The sequence below is a fragment of the Bos taurus genome, chromosome 1 (genome assembly GCF_002263795.3).
Source record: "Bos taurus isolate L1 Dominette 01449 registration number 42190680 breed Hereford chromosome 1, ARS-UCD2.0, whole genome shotgun sequence".
In the NCBI taxonomy this organism is placed as follows: Eukaryota; Metazoa; Chordata; class Mammalia; order Artiodactyla; family Bovidae; genus Bos; species Bos taurus.
The window spans coordinates 90,147,215-90,167,018 of NC_037328.1; the positions used below are offsets into that span (position 1 = coordinate 90,147,215).

General features: G+C 37.8%; 1 protein-coding gene across 4 annotated transcripts in view; it reads left to right on the forward strand.

The window, feature by feature from the left end:
- TBL1XR1 (TBL1X/Y related 1) overlaps window positions 1–19,804 on the forward strand; it is a 178,248-nt gene that overhangs the window by 117,017 nt on the left and 41,427 nt on the right. For 3 of the 4 annotated variants that reach the window (XM_015472413.3, NM_001193029.3, XM_024991751.2), the window contains one exon: window positions 18,084–18,186. The exons of the other annotated variant lie outside the window; for it this stretch is intronic. In XM_015472413.3, the coding sequence (XP_015327899.2) occupies window positions 18,129–18,186 (58 nt within the window). In that variant the 5' untranslated portion in view covers window positions 18,084–18,128. The remainder of the gene's footprint in view (window positions 1–18,083; window positions 18,187–19,804) is intronic. 4 annotated transcript variants of the gene reach the window in all.

A 19,804-nucleotide genomic window follows, 5' to 3' on the forward strand; every position in this document is an offset into this window, starting at 1 on the left:
TTTGTGGCACCTTGTTATAGCCGCCCTAGGAAACTGATACAGAAGGACACATGGATGTTGAAAGTGCTTTCTCTGTGATCTGAAGAGCTGCTTTTAAGTCATCACATTTTGCACAGATTATCAGATTGCTTTCAATAGGGTGAACAAGGGCTTCCCAAACTTTGCTGTGTATTGTATTCACCTGGAAATCTTTCATAAATACTACTGTCTGGCTCCGACCTCCAGAGATTCTGGTTTAATTAGTATAGGATGCTACATAGACAGCAGGCTTTTTCGGGGTTCCCCAGATGACATAATGTACAGCAGATTTGGAAAACCGGAGGGCTAAACCTTCTACCTTAGTCAGACATTCTCCCAGCTCACCCTGAACATATAGTTTTGTGTTCATTTAGTTGTTATTAGCCTCTGCTGCTGCTACTGCTGCTAAGTCACTTCAGTCGTGTCCGACTCTGTGCGACCCCATAGACGGTAGCCCACCAGGCTCCCCCGTCCCTGGGATTCTCCAGGCAAGAACACTGGAGTGGGTTGCCATTTCCTTCTCCAACGCATGAAAGTGAAAAGTGAAAGTGAAGTTGCTCAGTCATGTCCAACTCTGTGCGACCCCATGGACTGGAGCCTACCAGGCTCCTCCACCCATGAGATTTTCCAGGCAAGAGTACTGGAGTGGGTTGCCATTGCCTTCTCCATTATTAGCCTCTAGGTAATTCCAATCCCAAAGAAAGGCAATGCCAAAGAATGCTCAAACTACCGCACAATTGCAGTCATTTCACACGCTAGTAAAGTAATGCTCAAAATTCTCCAAACCAGGCTTCAGCAATACGTGAACCGTGGGCTTCCAGATGTTCAAGCTGGTTTTAGAAAAGGCAGAGGAACCAGAGATCAAATTGCCAACATCCGCTGGATCATGGAAAAAGCAAGAGAATTCCAGAAAAACATCTATTTCTGCTTTATTGACTATGCCAAAGCCTTTGGCTCTGTGGATCACAATAAACTGTGGAAAATTCTTCAAGAGATGGGAATACCAGACCACCTGACCGGCCTTGAGAAACCTGTATGCAGGTCAGGAAGCAACAGTTAGAACTGGACATGGAACAACAGACTGGTTCCGAATAGGAAAAGGAGTACATCAAGGCTGTATATTGTCACCCTGCTTATTTAACTTCTATGCAGAGTACATTATGAGAAACGCTGGGCTGGAAGAAGTACAAGCTGGAATCAAGATTTCTGGGAGAAATCTCAATAACCTCAGATATGCAGATGATACCACCCTTAGGGCAGAAAGTGAAGAGGAACTAAAAAGCCTCTTGATGAAAGTGAAGGTGGAGAGTGAAAAAGTTGGCTTAAAGCTCAACATTCAGAAAACTAAGATCATGGCATCCGGTCCCATCACTTCATGGGAAATAGATGGGGAAACAGTGGAAACAGGGTCAGACTTTATTTTTGAGGGGCTCCAAAATCACTGCAGATGGTAACTGCAGCCATGAAATTAAAAGACGCTTACTCCTTGGAAGGAAAGTTATGACCAACCTAGATAGCATATTCAAAAGCAGAGACATTACTTTCCCAACAAAGGTCCGTCTAGTCAAGGCTTTGGTTTTTCCAGTGGTCATGTATGGATGTGAGAGTTGGACTGTGAAGAAAGCTGAGCACCGAAGAATTGATGCTTTTGAAGTGTGGTGTTGGAGAAGACTCTTGAGAGTCCCTTGGACTGCAAGGAGATCCAACCAGTCCGTTCTAAAGGAGATCAATCCTGAGTGTTCTTTGGAAGGACTGATGCTAAAGCTGAAACTCCAATCCTTTGGCCACCTCATTCGAACAGTTGACTCATTGGAAAAGACTCTGATGCTGGGAGGGATTGGGGGCAGGGGGAGAAGGGGACAACAGAGGATGAGATGGCTGGTTGGCATCACCGACTCGATAGACGTGAGTCTGGGTGAACTCCGGGAGTTGGTGATGGACAGGGAGGCCTGGCATGCTGCAATTCATGGGGACGCAAAGAGTCGGACATGACTGAGCGACCGAACTGATCTGAATGCACTACTCCTTTATTAACCTCTAGGTGACACGCTACACCTCCCCCAAGTTCCTTTGTGTCTTGGCCTTTTTTTTTTTTTTAATGTAGTGTTCTGTTCTGTTCTTGCCAGCTCATTAGGCTTGTGATTATATTCATCTTTATATGTGATGAATTATTTATAAAGCCTAAGATTTATATTATTTGCAATTATTTACAAAGTCTATTATTTATAAATTGTAAGATGTCTCTTTGTATTAAAACACCAATCAGATTTTAAATGTTTCTGAGACATAATGCATATATGTTTTTGAAGGTTGAATTATATGTTACATAAGTTGCCGGTAAATGAAAAACAAATTTACATTTGTGTTGAAATAGACTTGTATTTTATTAATCATACAAGTAGTATCATTACTCATACCATTATTGACCATTTCTTAAAAGATTGTATTAGGAATGATAAATTGAAGGAAGTCCTGAGAGCAGCCATTTCTTCTCTTGTCTTGGTCTCCCACTTTATATCACTTTTTCACATTGTTAGATGACAAAGTGTGTAAGGTCCACCATCTGTAAATATATTCTGGGTTAGTAATTTCTCCATAAGAAATTTGAAGAATTTTTGTCCATGTGATAGTCTTAAAATAGCATACACAACATAGTTTAGATGATCTGAGTGGCCACTTTTAAGACTGTTTATTTAATCCTGTAATAGACATTGCACGTATAGTACTTTGGTATTGCTAGGTAATTTTTTTTTTTTTTCAAGTTTTAGTTGGAAGTGCTATCAGTTAAGGACTATCAATAGTGTTTTTATTTATATTTTGGTAATACAATAAAAGCCAACTCTTGGGACTAGTGTGTTACTTTGTTTTCTTGTAGAAGGTACTTGATAACTACTCAAATTTGAGAAATTCTGAGTTAAGGCAGTGTATTTATGCATTTGTTGTAATGCATAAATTGGAAAGCAGGACATCAAGCCATTGTTATTTATTAGCATTTTGTTATATAAAGACTGAAAGACAGAGGCTAGCTTCATGTTTCAGTTGGTGGGGAAGAGATTTCTCTTAACATAAATGATGAGGTTGAGCAGACATGGAGGATGGTGGGAGTCCACACCATTAGAGGAAGAAGTGTGTTATGGTGGCAGTGCTCCCTTCCCACAGCCCCCACACCTTTTGAACAGCTTTTCATGAAAGAATTTGGTAAAAAGTGGAACACGACCTAGAATTTGTCTGTGAAGACTGTTCTGTCCAATATAATTCTTTGTATTAATAGATTTATGTAGTTACTGCATTCAATACCTAGAACAGTGCCAGACTTGTATTAGCACTCAGTAAATGTTGAATGAGGGACAAACTGAATTTCAGTAAAATTATTGAATCAAGTGTCTGTGTCTGTGGAAAGAAATTCATTTAGAGGTACAGTCTCAGGAAATGTGTAATTTTCACCCCCTCATAATTTTGCTCATAGATTTCATGTTTTATCAAAACTAGAACTTTTGCATGAAGATGTTTACGGCTGTTGAGTACCCTTTTTTGTTGATTAGGTATAAATTTATTGGCTACCTAATGTAATTGTAATATGAACATAACAGATCAAACTGATCATGATTTACATCACGTTTCAATATGAACAGTATTGTGGCGGAAGAGGTCTGTATCCCCAGGGAAACTCTTGAATTTTTCCAAAGAAGGTTAGTACCAATATTGCCATGAAGGAATAAATTTTTATACTAGAAGGTCTCAAGCATTTTTTAGACTTAGTATCTCATTACATTCTTAATTTATTAATGACTCCAGAAAGTTTTTCTTTAAATGGGCTATAGCTGTCAATATATGCTGCATCAGAAATTAAAACTGTGAAATTTTATAGTACCAATGCATCTTAATGTAACAATAACAAACCCATCTATAATATGTTAATATACATAGTATGTCTTACGAAAAATAATTTCCAAGACAAACATTTTCTATGCATTGTCTTAAATGTTTGAAAATCTTTCTCTTAATCTCTGGCTTAGACAGCTGGATTCTCTCATCTGCGTCTGCATTCACAAGATGAGATACATTGTTACAGTTGGAATTTAGGAAAAAATATGGCTTTTTAAAGATAGAGTTGTAAATTTTTAAAATCAAAATAAGACTCATTTTTCAAATAAATTTGGATATTCTCCTTTGATACTATTCCATATCTCAGCAACTGGGTAGTTTCTTAAGGGTTAGTTGCACTACAAGATCTGAAGTTCTGTCAATGAACTTTTTGTATTCTGTCATATTAAAATCTATTTCTCTTGAACTTTGAATGGATTGTTTTCTCATGCATAATTTTATGCTAGTCATTGGGAAAATATTTGTTCACTGAGTTATACAGATCTTCCAAATGTTCATTATACAATATAAAAAACTAGTAATTAACACCTCCACTGATCTCATCACAGAAGTTCTGGAGTCGTATTGGGAAGCTCATGGTGGCTGATAGATTTTCCAAATCCTAATTATCTCTTAAAAGCTTAAGTTTTATTCTTGCCAACAAATATTGTTAGTTGTTTTCTTAAAAGTGACAGTTTCACTTTGTTTGTTTGCAAGAAAATGTCTGCCAAATTCTCAGTCTGAACAACCATACTTTGTCAGTTGTTTTAAGTAAAAACGGTATTCCGTGAAAAAAGTAACTAGTTCGGCTTGTAATTCAGACATTTTCATAGTGTTTTTTCGACAACCATCGTTTTAGTATGCAGCAGAAGTACTGTGTGTGTGCTTTTTGTTACAGAGGATATTGCAAAGATGTATTTTGAGGTTAAAATTTTAATAAAATTGTTTTTCTTGCTTCATCAAGGAGCCTCTTCAGTGAAGAATTTTTTGTGAGTTTTTTTTTGTTTTGTTTTGTTTTTAACTGTATAGTAGTGAATAGTATAGGGGCTTCCCAGGTGGCTCAGTGGTAAAGAATCTGCCTGCCAGTGCAGGAAATGGAAGAGATGCAAGAAATGCATGTTCGATCCAGGAGCTTGGCAGGCTGCAGTTCATGGGTTGCAGAGAGTCAGACATGACTGAGCGACTGAGCATGCCTCCTTAGAAGCAGGAGATGTGGTTTTGATCCCTTGGGTTGGGAAGATCCCCTGGAAAAGGAAATGGCAACCCACTTCAGTATTCTTGCTTGGGAAATCCCATTGACAGAGGATCCCTGCGGGCTATGGTCCATGGGGTTGCAAAAGAGTCAGACAGGACTTAGCACATAAACCGGAGAAGGCAGTGGCAACCCACTCCAGTAATCTTCTCTTGCCTGGAAAATCCCATGGGCGGAGGAGCCTGGTAGGCTGCAGTTCATGGGGTCACACAGAGTTGGACACAATTGAAGCGATTTAGCAGCAGCAGCAGCATCACCTAAACAACGACAGTGAATAGTATGATAACTGCTAATGCAGTGAAGTGTTAGTACATTGATTTTTTCTAAGATGTGAGCCATTTTACCAACTATTGGTTTGTAATAGCAGTATAAATATCAATTCAGTGGAAAAGACATATTATTTTATAACAGTATCTTATAATACTAAAAGGAATAATTTTGATCTCTAGGACCCCTTAAAGATCAACCTAGGGGTCTGTAGACCTCACTTTGACACCTAATTTTTATACTAAATAAAATAATAGAGCTTTGTCATGGGTATGACAGAGATAACGAATCTTGTTTTTGGTTTTGAGCACTTTGAACAGTGTTAGCAAGGAAGTACATGTACTATAAAATAGAAAGAAGTACCTTCTAATAAGAGACTATTAAAAGTCTGTGTTTGCCATTGGAGAGTCTACATAACCTGACCAGGTAAGAGTACTTCTAAAGGATGGACAGAGTTTGGTTATGGAGTGATGTTCTTGATTTGTTTCTACATGGTGTTTTTGTCTGTTTTTTAAACAGAAACTCTTACAGGCTTGTACTACTTTCCATTTTCTCTTAACCTATGAAACTGACCTATGAGATTTTCATGATGAAATCTGTTCCTACTCCTTTTTCAATAAAACTGGAAAGCCTGCCTCAATTCATACATATCAGCAATATCCACTCCATTTTCTTTTGAGTTTTGTCTTCAAGATTTACTAATACCTATGTTGTATTTGTGTGTGTTGAGGGTGTATGTGTGTTATCAGTTTGCTGAGTTTTAAACCTGGTTTTAAAGTCATCTTCACTTGATTTGAACACGCACGTATTGCCTGCCCACTGGGATTAATGCTAACCTCTTTACATTTTTTCCCTCTACTTGGACTCTTGATCTGTATCAGTCATACATCTCTGCTACCAGAACAGTCTTCCTCACATTTTTACTACTGTTCTTCCAAAGAATTTACTGAGTATAACCAATCTGTGGACACTTGTTTTGATTCACTTAGGGCTTAGCTGTCTTGGTTTTACTGACTTAGTCTTTTTTTTTTTTTCCCCCAGGAACTAAAGGATATTTCTTATCCAATAAATTGTTTCATAAATACTGTTATAGGTAGTATTTGTTTAAATAACTCAATGAGTTTGTTACACCTGGTACCTTATTCTCTTTATTTTGCCTGTGATATCTCAGTTTTAAGCCAAGTTTCCATTCATTTTGGTAACTGTAGCTTTAGTTTTAGTTGTGTTCCAGTCTTATGGGTCCTTATAACATTTCTGTTCCAAAATCAGAATAGTAAGGTTTATCTTTCTGATGTTGGTTCCCATTCAAATAAACTCAGAGCTTTTCTTGCTAGTGGGAGGGAACTAGGTTCTTAATTTTTATTTTCTTACCTTACTTTAATTTCCAGACTTCCTTCACAGACTGAATGGAATGACCAGTTATTGCTCAGTAGTTGAAAGAGACAAAACACAACTACGGTCTGTCTTCTGTTAACTGTGCGCTTCCCTGGTGGCTCAGACGGTAAAGCGTCCGTCTACAGTGCCGGAGACCCGGGTTCGATCCCTGGGTTGGGAAGATCTCCTGGAGAAGGAAATGGCAATCCATTCCAGTACTATTGCCTGGAAAATCCCATGGACAGAGGAGCCTGGTGGGCTACAGTCCATGGGGTCGCAAAGAGTAAGACACGACTGAGCGACTTCACTTCCACTTTCTGTTAACTTAGTGTTTTAATTTCTTATCTTTCCTTATTCCCCTGTCAGTGTACCTTGACTATGTTTAGTCAGTCATTTAACACATATTTATTGAGTCCATCCTTGATTCATATCGAACAGCCACTTTTTTATGTTTGGGAAGTTGAAGTCCACAAGTAAATCAAAGTTGACTCATCACATAATACATGCTAGTTGCTAGTTTACTCAGCCCAGAGAGCTTTGCTGAGATTCTTAAAATTGCTTAATTGGGATTCAGAGTTAGTGTTCCCTATCATCAAATCAACTACAAATATTCTGTAAAAACAGTTCCTTGTTTTGTGAAAACCACAAGGTATTGTGGGCTAAACAAAAATGGGTAATGGGTTGGGATTTACATACAGGACAGAGTTTGTAAACACTCCTGGTATAGATGAAGTTGAAACAAATGACAGACATTAGAAGTCTCAGTTATATGGTTACCATTTGCCTAATAAGCGCTATGTGTAGTAAGTACTCAAACATTTCTTAATGAGGTGGACTCATTATTTCCCCTTTTCCTGATTCCTGGAGATGTCCACCTGAGGTCTGTCAGTTTTAAAAACCTTGTAATGCACTCATAAGCCTGTTATAAAATGATTTATTAAAAACCACTATGTCATCTGGTCCCGTGAGCCTGCAGGATTTTTATGTAATATTCTGTACTGTAATACTCAAATCATTGAGGTTTAGCAGAAAAAGAGACTATCCGCTTCACTTCCCTCATTTTCTCGATGAAGGAACAGAGGCCCAGAAGAGTCACATTGTCTAAAATCATAAGGATACCTGAGATCTGACTTCTCTTTCATGTTATTTTTAATTTACATGAGAGCTCTGGATTCCAATGGAAAAGGCAAGGACAAGAAAAGGAGTTTACAAGTTTATCCCTTCTAAGTCATGCTTTAAATTCTTAAGATGCACCAGCTTTGTTGACTGTAAATATAACAAAACAAAGCAACAACAGCCAAAAGAAAAACATAAAAATTGCCTGTAGTTACAGACATTCTTCAGAGATACTGCAGTTTTGCTTCCAGACCATCACAATAAAAGGAGTCATACGATTTTTTTTGGTTTCCTAGTGCATATAAAAGTTATGTTTACACAGTAGTGTAAAAATAGTGTTTGTAATAAGAGCATTATGTCTTAAAAATAACATACCTTAATTTAAAAAATACTTTTAGTGATAGTAAATATTAACCATCATTTGACAGTGCAGGGCTGCCACAAACCTTCTATTTGTTTAGGGAAAAAAAAAGTTAGCCTTTCTGTAAAATACACATATTGCTAGGCACATCCTTAGGAAAATTATCTGAAAGATGCTCGTGTGCCATAATTGGAAGGTAAAAGTCAATGCCAGTACCTGCTAATTTCCCTTCAAAAACTATCTTGTCTGCCTATTTTTTTAAAATTGTATTTGTTTCTCTTGGGGAGAGGGCTGGGAGTGGATACTGTAAACTTTTCACTAGAACATTATATTCAAATTATTAAAGATACCCTTACAATGCTTACATGAAAATGAGATATAGAACTAATTAGCTTAAAAGGATATTTTTTACTTTTTAATAGTATGAATAAAAATTATCTCATGAGATTATATCTTTAAAAATATAGTTTAAATTTAGCATTTATCTGACTGTCAAGAGTGGTAGAATGTTTGTTTTAAGAAAATTCTTTGCTTCTCTTTGGACTTAGTATATGAAAAGACGTCGTTAAAATGTTGGGCAAATAAACCGTGGTTGTAGTCCAGGGCTAAGGCTCTATAAAAAGAACATATGCTGCTGTTTGTCATTAATATTTAAGAAATCAGCCAAATAATTAGTTTTTATTGTATAGGGTTTTATATTTTAAGTTTGGTTAGTACTAAAATAAGCTGAGATACACATTGCAGTTAGAGCTTAATGTTTTTTTCTTGAGATTATCTCTCTTTGAATCCTGATTTGTTGTATTTTGCAGTTTTTCAAGAGTAAGTTCTGTAAATATGATTTCATTTAGTCTAATATAATTCTGTGAAATCTTTTAAGCTTTAGCATCGTAAAAGTTTATACACATTTTAAGCTATTTGTCAAAGACTTCAGAGCTAAGTCTTAAAGTACACCTCTTCATTGTACCATATTTTATGTACACAAATGTGTTATTACCTTAGTAGGATTTTAATTATTTTTAAAGAAGTGGGAAATGAAGAATAATGCATTTTGTGTGTGCGTGTGTGCTGTTTGTGAGTGTGTTTCTTGGGAAGTAGGGAGAACAAAGGGGCATTGCGCGGCAGAAGATTATGAAGTGCTGATGTATCCTGTTAATGTCATCAACTTCGACAAATTACAGGACATGTAACTGTTTTTGGCAATTACAGGACAGGATAGATTCCTAAAAATAGAGGCAAATTTTTGAAAAGACAGGCCCTGGCAATCGTGAACATCAGTAATTTAAAAGTCTCCAGTGAATGATCAGAGTTTTACAGAATTTGTGATGTTGGGTGTGTATCAGTTTGCTAGGGCCGCCATAACAAAATACCGCAGACTGAGTGGCTTATAAAACAAGTTTATTTCCTCACAGTTCTGGAAAAGCCCAGGATGAAAGTGCTGGCAGGTTTGGTTTCTCCCAAGGCCTCTCCTTGACTTGCAGGTGGTTGCCTTCTTGCCTCTTCACATGGCCTTTCCTCTGTGCACATGCATTCCTGGTGTCTCTTCCTCATAAAAGGACACTCGTCATGTTGGGTTATATTCACATTATGAAAGATTCCCTCTAATGACTTCACTTTAATGTAATCACCTCTTTAAAGACCTCCTCTTCAAATAAAGTCACTTTCTAAAATCCTGCAGGTTGGGCCTCAGCATAAATTCTAGAGGCACCAATGACGTCACTAATGGGTAAACTAATTTAATTTCTCTCCTCACTCTATTTCATTTCCCCTCCACACACTTTGTGTTGTTAGTTTCATAGTTTGGTATTTTTTGCAGTGTGTCATGGTTTTAATAAGACAGTTTGACAGTTTCCAGTGGGCTTCCCAGGTGGTGCTAGTGGTAAAGAACCCACCTGCCAATGCAGGAGACATAAGAGATGCAGGTTGGATCCCTGGGTTGGGAAGATCCCCTGGAGGAGACCATGGCAACCCACTCCAGTATTCTTGCCTGGAGAATCCCCGTGGACAGAGGAGCCTGGTGGGCTGCAGTCCATAGGGTCGCAGAGTTAGACACGACTACAGCAACCTCGCATGCATGCACGCACGTAGTTTTAACAAGACATTTTGCCAGTTTCCTATGATAACCCATTGAGGCAGCGTGCCAGTGGATGAACTGTTACTTTACTCCACAGACAGATTGAGAACTTATACCCAACAAGTTTTGATGCATGATTCTTCATGAGTTTAGAAGCTGTTATTTATATAGCAAAATACTACAATTTGTTTGCTTCTGACTGCAGTGGCTGACTGACTGTTTAGGACTGCCACTGATACCAAGGTCCGTGTAAGCTGTGTAGTGATACCCTGTGGTGTCCATGGGTCCTTGGCAACATATGTCATGCCTTGGAATTAGCAATCTCCTAGAACCTCCTGGTACTAAGAATTTGGTTTCTTTTTATAGTTATTACATTCTTTTACATTATTAATTCTATACTTTTTTTTCCTTCTCTGAAGAAGGTGTAATATTTGAATGACATTTCTAAATATATAAATCTGTATATTAAAATTTATAGTTGGAATTGTTCTTTTTCTTCCCAGCAACTTGTAAAGTCACACGATCTGGCCACGGTTTACATTGTTTAGCCATGTTTCCAGCATCTGTCATAGTGCCTTACACACTGGAAGTGCTCATTTTACTTCAACTGAGTGAATAAAATAAATGTCAGAAAAATAGTGCTTTAGTGAGTTTTATCCCTATAGGCTTTAGCATGGCCATTGTTGCGATTACTTTTCACTTGCATTACCCCACCCCCACAAATGCATGTAGTCAGCATTTGTTTGGATTGGTTTATCACCCCAAAGTAATATAAGTAGCTGAAAATGTGACCTTCCTGTATGAAGAGAGCAGAACCAGAGGTACCACTTTCCATGAACAGCGAATTGTAATACTATATTCTGGAGCATTTCTGCTGGGATGTCTTTTATTTTACCTCTAGTTTAACACATACGAAGTGGGACTCCCCAGAGGGCTGTGCTGTCTAGGCAGCCCATTTCTGGAAGGTAAGTCTGTCCACTTTCCAATGTGGAAACAATTGGGATTTTAGACACCCACCTTCCCTCCACACCCACCTTCCCTCCACACCCACCCCTTCTACCCTCCGCTTATTTCTCCAAATATAATCCATCACTAACTTCAGGCACTTTCTTGTTGTAAAACATTTCTTGGTTGTCTGCCCTCCTTTGGTTGCAACTGACAAATCTTTTAGATCAGACAATAAAATTCATTTTTGAGTTCTTTAACCAAAATATAGTGGTAAATTGACTTCAGATAGTACTTGATCTAATTGAAAGATAGACATTTAATGTCATAAGGACACAGGTTCTCTTGTTTCTGCGTTGGCCCCCTCCTCTGCCTCTGATATCTCTACTCTGACCTCAGTGATACACATTCATCCCAAGCTTCCCATGGTGCCCTTGTTGCCTGCCCACTCCTCTCTGAAAGGAGGTTGACTTTATAGAAATCAACACGTCTTCTACTAGTGTTTCACTTTCTGGGAATGATTGAGTTGAGACACTTGGGATATGTGGAGGAGTGGTGTCAACCCTAAACCAAAGGTATGATTTGCTGGTTGGCTTAAGCAAATTAAGTACCTTTCTTTGGATCAGGATGTCTGTCCATTTAAACCACAGGGCTGAGAATGGAATAATTCTCCAAATGGAAAGCAGTTGCTGTGTTGTCTTTTCTTGGACAGTGGCTGTGGATTCTACAAGAGGCAAGCCACAGATTTCATCTTGCTAATTACCACCACACCATGTCTCAGCTGCTGAGTTCCAGAAAAGCCTGAATCTTACTTTCTGCTAGATGGACTCCCAGCATATCAGTCACTTGGGTCCCTCTGTGTTATTAACATTTATTTAGAAGGGTATCCTGAAGGTGTCCAAGGTCACACTGTTTGACAGTTATTTGTTATTTTAACATCAGAGTTCTTGTAGCAGCTTTTAATATTGTTGCTCTTTTTTCTACTAATAGCTATGACCAGTATTTGTAGATACTGTGTATAAACATACAGTTTCTGTTTTGTCACAATCCCCATAATGTTCAGTATTATTTTAAAATGTTTCTAATGTTATGGCTGGCCAGGGTGTTTTTGTTGCTGTTGTTTATAATTGGTTACCTTGAATATTTTAACTAATGTTTCAGCTGGAGGGATCTTGAATTGGTTCAGTCTTTTGAGTGGATCTAATTTGTTGGTATTCATTAAGAATCAAAATAGCTATTTATCTTTTCCCTTTGGTCCAGTAATTTAGGGACTTTTCCTGATGTTGAGGACTATTCATAAATGCACAGCTACCAAAAGAAATGGATGAAGAAACAACTTGAAGCATAAATATTGTTATAGGAGTCTTAGAATAATTTAAAATCATCTAAATGTTGAGCAAATCAAAAATGAAACTAATGTGTCTGCCATGGGATAATATGCCACCACTGTACATTTCAGTTTTTGATTTTTTCTCCAAATATCAATTTTTATTTGTTTGGCTGTGGCACTCGATCTTTGTTGCGGGATCTTTAGTTGTGGCATATGTGGTCTAGTTCCCCAACCAGGAATTAAACCGATCTCTTGCATCAGGAGTGCAGTCTTAGCCACTGGACCTCCAAGAAAGTCCTACCACTACATTTTGAACTAAATTATTTTTCTAAGATTAGGACATTTTGACTGTGCATTTGAATTTAGAGCCTGCAAGAAGTTTTCAGACCTCTAAATAATGTGTTGTGAGTATGAGATTTCAGAAAAGCTTTTAATTTTTTTTTCTTTGTCCATAGCTTTCGTTATTTTTTCAATCTTGTAGATTTAAAATAGTGTGATTTAGGATCATAGTTGGACTCTGATATGCTCTAGATATGGTATCAGAAAGAATGTCATGTCTGTTCTGTTTGAGGCCAGAGGCAGAAATGTGGTACCAGATATGGAAGAACAAATGAGATGGTTAAACATTTGGAGCAGTTATCCAGTGTGTGAATGCTGAACTCAGTTTTGTGATGCTGAAAATACCATGTATATTTATATTTATTGAAGCAATTATACCTGACTTACATCAACAGCCCTGTTTTTGTAATACTTGATAGATTTTTGTCTGTGAAGCCTTAAAGTAAAATAGTTCATACTAAACATTAGAGTATTTAGTGTAGTTTTACATATAAACATTCAGCTAAATGTTAGTTAAGATTGTAGTTTTTGTTTTTACTCTGGCTGCTTTAATATAGCTGTGGGTTTGAATTAAGTAATTTCATTGCCCATAACTGATGGAGGTTTGAATAAAAGCTTTTATGATTTTACAAGCTGTTTCTGAGAGTTAAGAAAGTACAGAGATATTTAATATATATATGTATATATATGTGTGTGTGTGTGTGTGTGTGTGTTTAGAACTAGGTCATTTACTTTTTAGGGCTAAGTATGATCAGGCAGAATATACAAATAGGTGTTTTGTGATTTTAGGAAGTGCTTATTTTGGATGTCTTGTTTAATAGTCTATCAGCTCCTTGAGGCAGAACTTCTTTTATACATTGGTACCTCTACCAGACGTGATATCGAGGCCCATACCTGTTTTGTACAGGGTAGATTGGATGTGTGTCTTACTGTTATCTTGTGACCTTGTTTAAAGATAGATGTTCTGAAAGATACCACAGTGGAAGAGGTATGGCAGGAAGGTTTTTGTGTGCCTTCTGAAGATCGGTTGTGGCTAGTCTCTGCGTATCTGGTCTTCACTTGGGGCAGGTGAAGACTACAGCATAGATGTGTAAACAAACAAATCAAAATGGACCTGTTCTGTAAAGCTGCAGTGAGTCCACTACTGAAGTGGTGGCATTTTCTCTAATTTTTGTTCTCTGGCATCCAGGTTTTTTAGGTGTTTTGAAAGTGAAAACTGAAGCTTTCACTCAGGAAATGTCTTAACGTTGTCTTGTTTGTTTTTAACGTCTAGTATTTCCTGTTCTTTTCAGGTGTCCTTCTGATGTTAGAATTTAAACAGACTAATTTCATACTGAACCTTATTCTAGAATTGAGTGTCTTTATTTTATTTTATTTTTTTTTTGAATTGAGTGTCTTTATAAGAGGATAAACTCAGATCTAAAGAGCCTGTGTAGTTTCATTGCTATGACTGAAACTTTTAATACAGAGTTGTATTAACTTCACTGTTTTGTTTTTTTTTTTTTTAAGGCCACATTTGTTTCTATGTTTCTCGTAACTGGAAAACTGTCCATCCTGCAAGGCTTGGGACAGCTTTATTTCATGTGTCTATTCCTAGGTCTTTGTTGTTCAGTCGCTCAGTCATGTCTGACTGTGACCCCATGGACTGCAGCACTCCAGGCTTCCCCATCCTTCACCAACTCCCAGAGCTTGCTCAAACATGTCCATTGAGTCAGTGGTGCCATCCAACCATCTCATCCTCTGTCGTCCCCTTCTCCTGCCTTAGCTCTAATGGCAACCCACTCCAGTACTCTTGCCTAGAAAATCCCATGGATGGAGTAGCCTGCTACAGGTTACTCCATCCATGGGGTTGCAGAGTCAGACGCGACTGTGTGACTTCACTTCACTTCACTTGTCTGCCCTAGGGGTATGTTTGGTATAAGTGAAAACAGTGATCTTTCTCTCTGAAAGTATGAGCTAGCTGAAGTAAAACTAAAGCTAGAGTAACCCTTTTAAAATTTGAAAAGTTTACCCCTTTCTCTTAAAAAATTTACTTTTGGTTACAGGAACTAATACAGTACTCTGATCAATATAATAAACCCATTCACAGCAATTTGAACAGACAAGAACTCTCCTCTTCATGTTTGGTATTTCTTGTTGACTTTAAAAAAGTATGCCACCAACATGTATTTATTATGAGAGTTTTTACAGACAATAATTTATATAATTTTGACTTGTGTTTTTCTTTGCCCTGAGATACATTAAATGATACAGAAGCACTACTGATAACTGCTTTAATTTGAGACATTTTGGTGACCTTTGTGTATCGGAATCCGCCATTTAAAAAAATTTGTACTTCTTAGGTACTTCCGTTCCATTATTCATTATTTGAATATTAGACTGAACGATATTTTAGAGGAAAAGAATACTCTTTATTTTCTTCATTAGTTGTTTCACTAGGATTCCACCTGATTGAACTCATTTTGGGAGATCCTCTTCATCAATCAGTGAGTGACTCAGTGTTTCCCTGACAGATGTCCATGGTTGGTCAAGTTGTGACTTAATGCCTGCCATATAATGGGTATTATATGTAATCATATAATGGGTGTGGTGGTTTTATTTTTTAAATCATTCAGTCACCAGGCTTTCAGGATTGACTCTTGTGTTATACCTACTTTGTGTTCCAAGCACATTGTTACCCATTCCTGTGGGTCAGGGTCTCCTCCAGAGCTCAGATCCTCCTGTGTGCCACAGGGGCCTCTGGATGAGGTGTCCTGAGCTAGTCATCAGAGGAGTGTTCACCTGTATCATTCTGTTCAGTGTGGCGTGTATAGATTATCACATTCAGGCGATGAAATGGGAAGAGGTGCCTTCTTCCTCACATGAGGATGGTATTTACTTTTCTTCCATGGCTTCTCATTTCAGTAAATGAAGTACTACGTGTCCACATGTCCTAAAAGAAACCTTTGCTTCTTCTCTTTTCCTGAGCTCTGTATCAAGTCCCCCACCCTTGAGTCTGCTTTGCTTTGCTAAGTCACTTCAGTCGTGTCCGACTCTGTGCGACCCCGTAGACGGCAGCCCACCAGGCTCCCCCGTCCCTGGGATTCTCCAGGCAAGAACACTGGAGTGGGTTGCCCTTTCCTTCTCCAATGCATGAAAGTGAAAGTGAAGTCGTGTCCGACCCTCAGCGACCCCATGGACTGCAGCCTACCAAGCTCCTCCATCCATGGGGTTTTCCAGGCAAGAGTACTGGAGTGGGGTGCCATTGCCTTCTCCATGAGTCTGCTACTTCCTAAGTATCTTTGGAATCCTAGTATTCCCGGGGTTCTCCTCAACTCCAGTGCCCCTGTCCAGGTTTCAGTCTTCTCTTAGGTGACTCCAGCACCTTCCTAACTTGGCCCCCTCTCCTCAGTCCAGTTTCCTTCTAGTTTTCATTTTAGAATTCAGGATGGTCTTTTAAAAATGTAAATCATACCACTTCCCTGCGTTTTCTGCTTTTTACTTCCTTGTTTTCTCGAAAGTGATTCCTTCAAGGCTCCTCTCAAGCCTCACTTCATTTTGTTTCTTTTTCTTCACCCAGCCCTTCCAGTGACTGTTAACTGCTCACTGAGTTGCTTCGGTTCTTTTCCTTCCTCCCCAGATATTCATGTTCTCACTCTCCTGTCTGTCCTTTAGGTCTGAGCACTGAAGACACTTCCTTTGAGATGTATTCCCAGACCACTGCATTTGGTTAGGGCTTCCTCTGTGTGTGTTCACTGGGGGAATTGTTACTACCCCCTTGTTTGTCTTCCTTTGTTTCTGAGATAAACTTGATGAGTGTTCAGTCACCAGGTTTTCCAGATCTACAGCAGTAGCAGTTCCTATTGTATAGAAGCCTGCTCAGTTCTTATTAATCTGAGAGGTTTAAATATATTGTTACCCTGCATTATAAGAGATCAATGATGTGGTAGGACAGTCAGCACAGGCCTGGGGTTACCCTGGTGGCTCAGACAGTAAAGCGTCTGCCTGCAATGCTGGAGACCCGGGTTCAATCCCTGGGTCGGAAGATCCCCTGGAGAAGGAAATGGTAACCCACTGCAGTACTCTTGCCTGGAAAATTCCATGGACTGAGGAGCCTGGTAGGCTACAGTCCATGGGTTCACAAAGAGTCGGACACGACTGAGTGACTTCACTTTCTTTCTTTCTTATACTGAATAGATGTCAGCGTATCCTTTTTTAAACAAGGAACCGAGAAGCTGGTCTGTGGGCCATGTCCAGCCCACTGACCTTTTATAAGGACCACAAACTAAGAAAGGGTTTTGATTTTTTGAGTGCTGAAAAAGAAATCAAAAGAAAAACATTTTATGACATCAGAGTATCATATGAAATTCACATTTTAGTGTTGATAAGTTGTTTTATTGGAACATGGCCACACTCAGTCATTCGTGTGTCATTGCTGCTCTTGCACTACAACTGCAGATGAGTAGTTGTGACACTGACTATATGACTGGCAAAGCCTAACATATTTACTGTTGGGCACCGTACAGAAAAGTTTACTTTAAATCCTTTCTGTGGCATGAGAACAGTTATGTATAATTAGGATATATTTAAGCTATATGTCCGTTTCCTTCTTTCCCTGCTTCTGAGAATTTTGAGTTTTCAGAACTGTACTCCAACCTCTCTGCCTTATGCATACCTAGAGCTTTTTGAAACTTGAACATTGCAGATTAGATGTTGAGAAAATAGAGACTTAATCCTACTAAATTTTGTAAACAAAACCAGCATGGATAGCTGGTCCCCAATCCCATAGTCTGAAGTCAGTCTTTTCCTATATGATTCATTTTCTGATCCTTAAAATAAACTCTTTTTTACAGTTAAGGAGAAAAGAGGAACAACTTTTTATGCTATTTGATATAATTATTAAATATGATACTGGAGGCCCTTTTGTAAATTTTTAATCCTTTTTAACCAATATGTTGCAGAAAAAGAGACCCAGCTGTGTTTTGGTTGTATAATCTTCTACTAACTATTGGAAGTATCTTTATTTGTTAGGATTTATTATTAGGCAATATCAAAACCTTCATTTTACATTATTTAATAAAATCAAATGGTTTTTACAACATTGTTTACATTTTGTTTAAAAATATTTTATTGAGAAAATACTTAATTAACTTTGTTTTATTTTTAGGGTTATATCCTGTGTTGTGACCTCATGGTTTAAGTGGGAATAAAGATGAGTATAAGCAGTGATGAGGTCAACTTCTTGGTATATAGATACTTGCAAGAGTCAGGTGAGTACATTCATAAAGTAAATAGGCCTCAAATTATTTTAATATCCTAAAAATAACCTTTTATGCATTTGAAATTTGTACCAGTCCAAACTGTTGAACTTTGTATGTTTCCTTAATGTCTGGACTGCCATTTTAAAGCTATGTGTTACTGCATGGTTTAACTCTCTGACTCTTTCAAATATGTTGGAATCATCTCAGGCAAATATTTGTAACAAGTGGTTTGGCTTTCACTGTTCAAAGATCATTTTTATAATTTGTAATGAAGTGAGATTATTGCAAACGGTTGGTAGGAACATATAAATTCTCAGATGCCATCAGTTTGATAATGTATATTCATAATTCTCAGCTTAATGTTACTGGTCCTAGTTGCAATAAGCATTTCAAAAGCTATATTTGCTTTTTCATAATGCTTTTGGCTCATCCCAGTTGGTTAAGTGTATCTTTGACCTGAATCTTAATAATGTATTTCATCGGGAGCTGATTAGTAAATATAAATCACTGAAAGTTATTTGTTATAAATATTAAGTTAGTCAGTGATCTCCCAAGTTTTCTAGACAGATTAAGAGGTGTTATCCTAAAAAAGAAGGAATATCGCAAGGGAAAATGTAGGCTGGATTAAGGGGAAAAAATAAAAACTAGAAGAGGGAAAAACTTGGGTTGGATGGAACGTAAGATGGTGGAAAAGATTGACTGCAGTGGAAAGTTAGATTGTTAACATGAGGTTGAATCATTTGGTGGTTGAAAATGTTGGAGTGTGAATTTTAGGAATTATAACTTAAAGTTATTGGGATGTTAATTAAGGTAAAGTTTGGTATAAAAAGATAATTTTGGTTTAGTCACTTTTTGGGGGAGGAGTGAAAGGAATAGAGTAGGATATTGAGCCTTCAATTTTGATTTGAAACTCCAGTTATTCTTCTTCCAGGGCTTAGTTAGTTGTCCTTTTCTTAGGCAGATAATTTAAACAAGGCCTTAGATTTTAGATCATCTGCTTACTGAGATACTCCCAGCTGCATTCCAGTTCTGAGATTTTCTCTTGGGTGGGAATTTTCTATTCCCAGGCAACATCACTACTCCTCTCTGGCTTCAAACAGCTGAGAAAATTATATCCAACAAGGGCCGGGAGGGAAAAAGAAGAAAATAAAGTAACCAAGAATGCAGGATAACTTGTTATGAAGCTTTGAAATGGATAGATCTTGTTTTGTTTTGTTTTCAGTTGGTATACTGGCAGATCCAAAGAGAAAATCTGTAGAATATTTTGCGTAAGATATAATGATTATTAATAAAGTAGAAAAGGTAGTGACCCATGGGCTGTAGCACATACGCTCACATTTGGATATTGTTATATAGTACTTTAGACGATAGCAGAAAGAAGTTATTGAGGCAGAACAAACTCTGCTTTTTCTGCCTTTGAATTCAACCACCAGTTAAGTCAGAGCTTTGAGGCATTAGACACTAAAGTGAAAAATAGTGTGAAGGATCAATGGATGAGAAATACAGATGATGTTTTATATCGCTGCAGGAAAATATAGCAAGTAAAAGGGACAGTAAAATAATAATCTGGGTTAATTTATGAAAGTGTCCAGTGATTTTATCAAAAGTCCTAAAATTGCTTATGTTC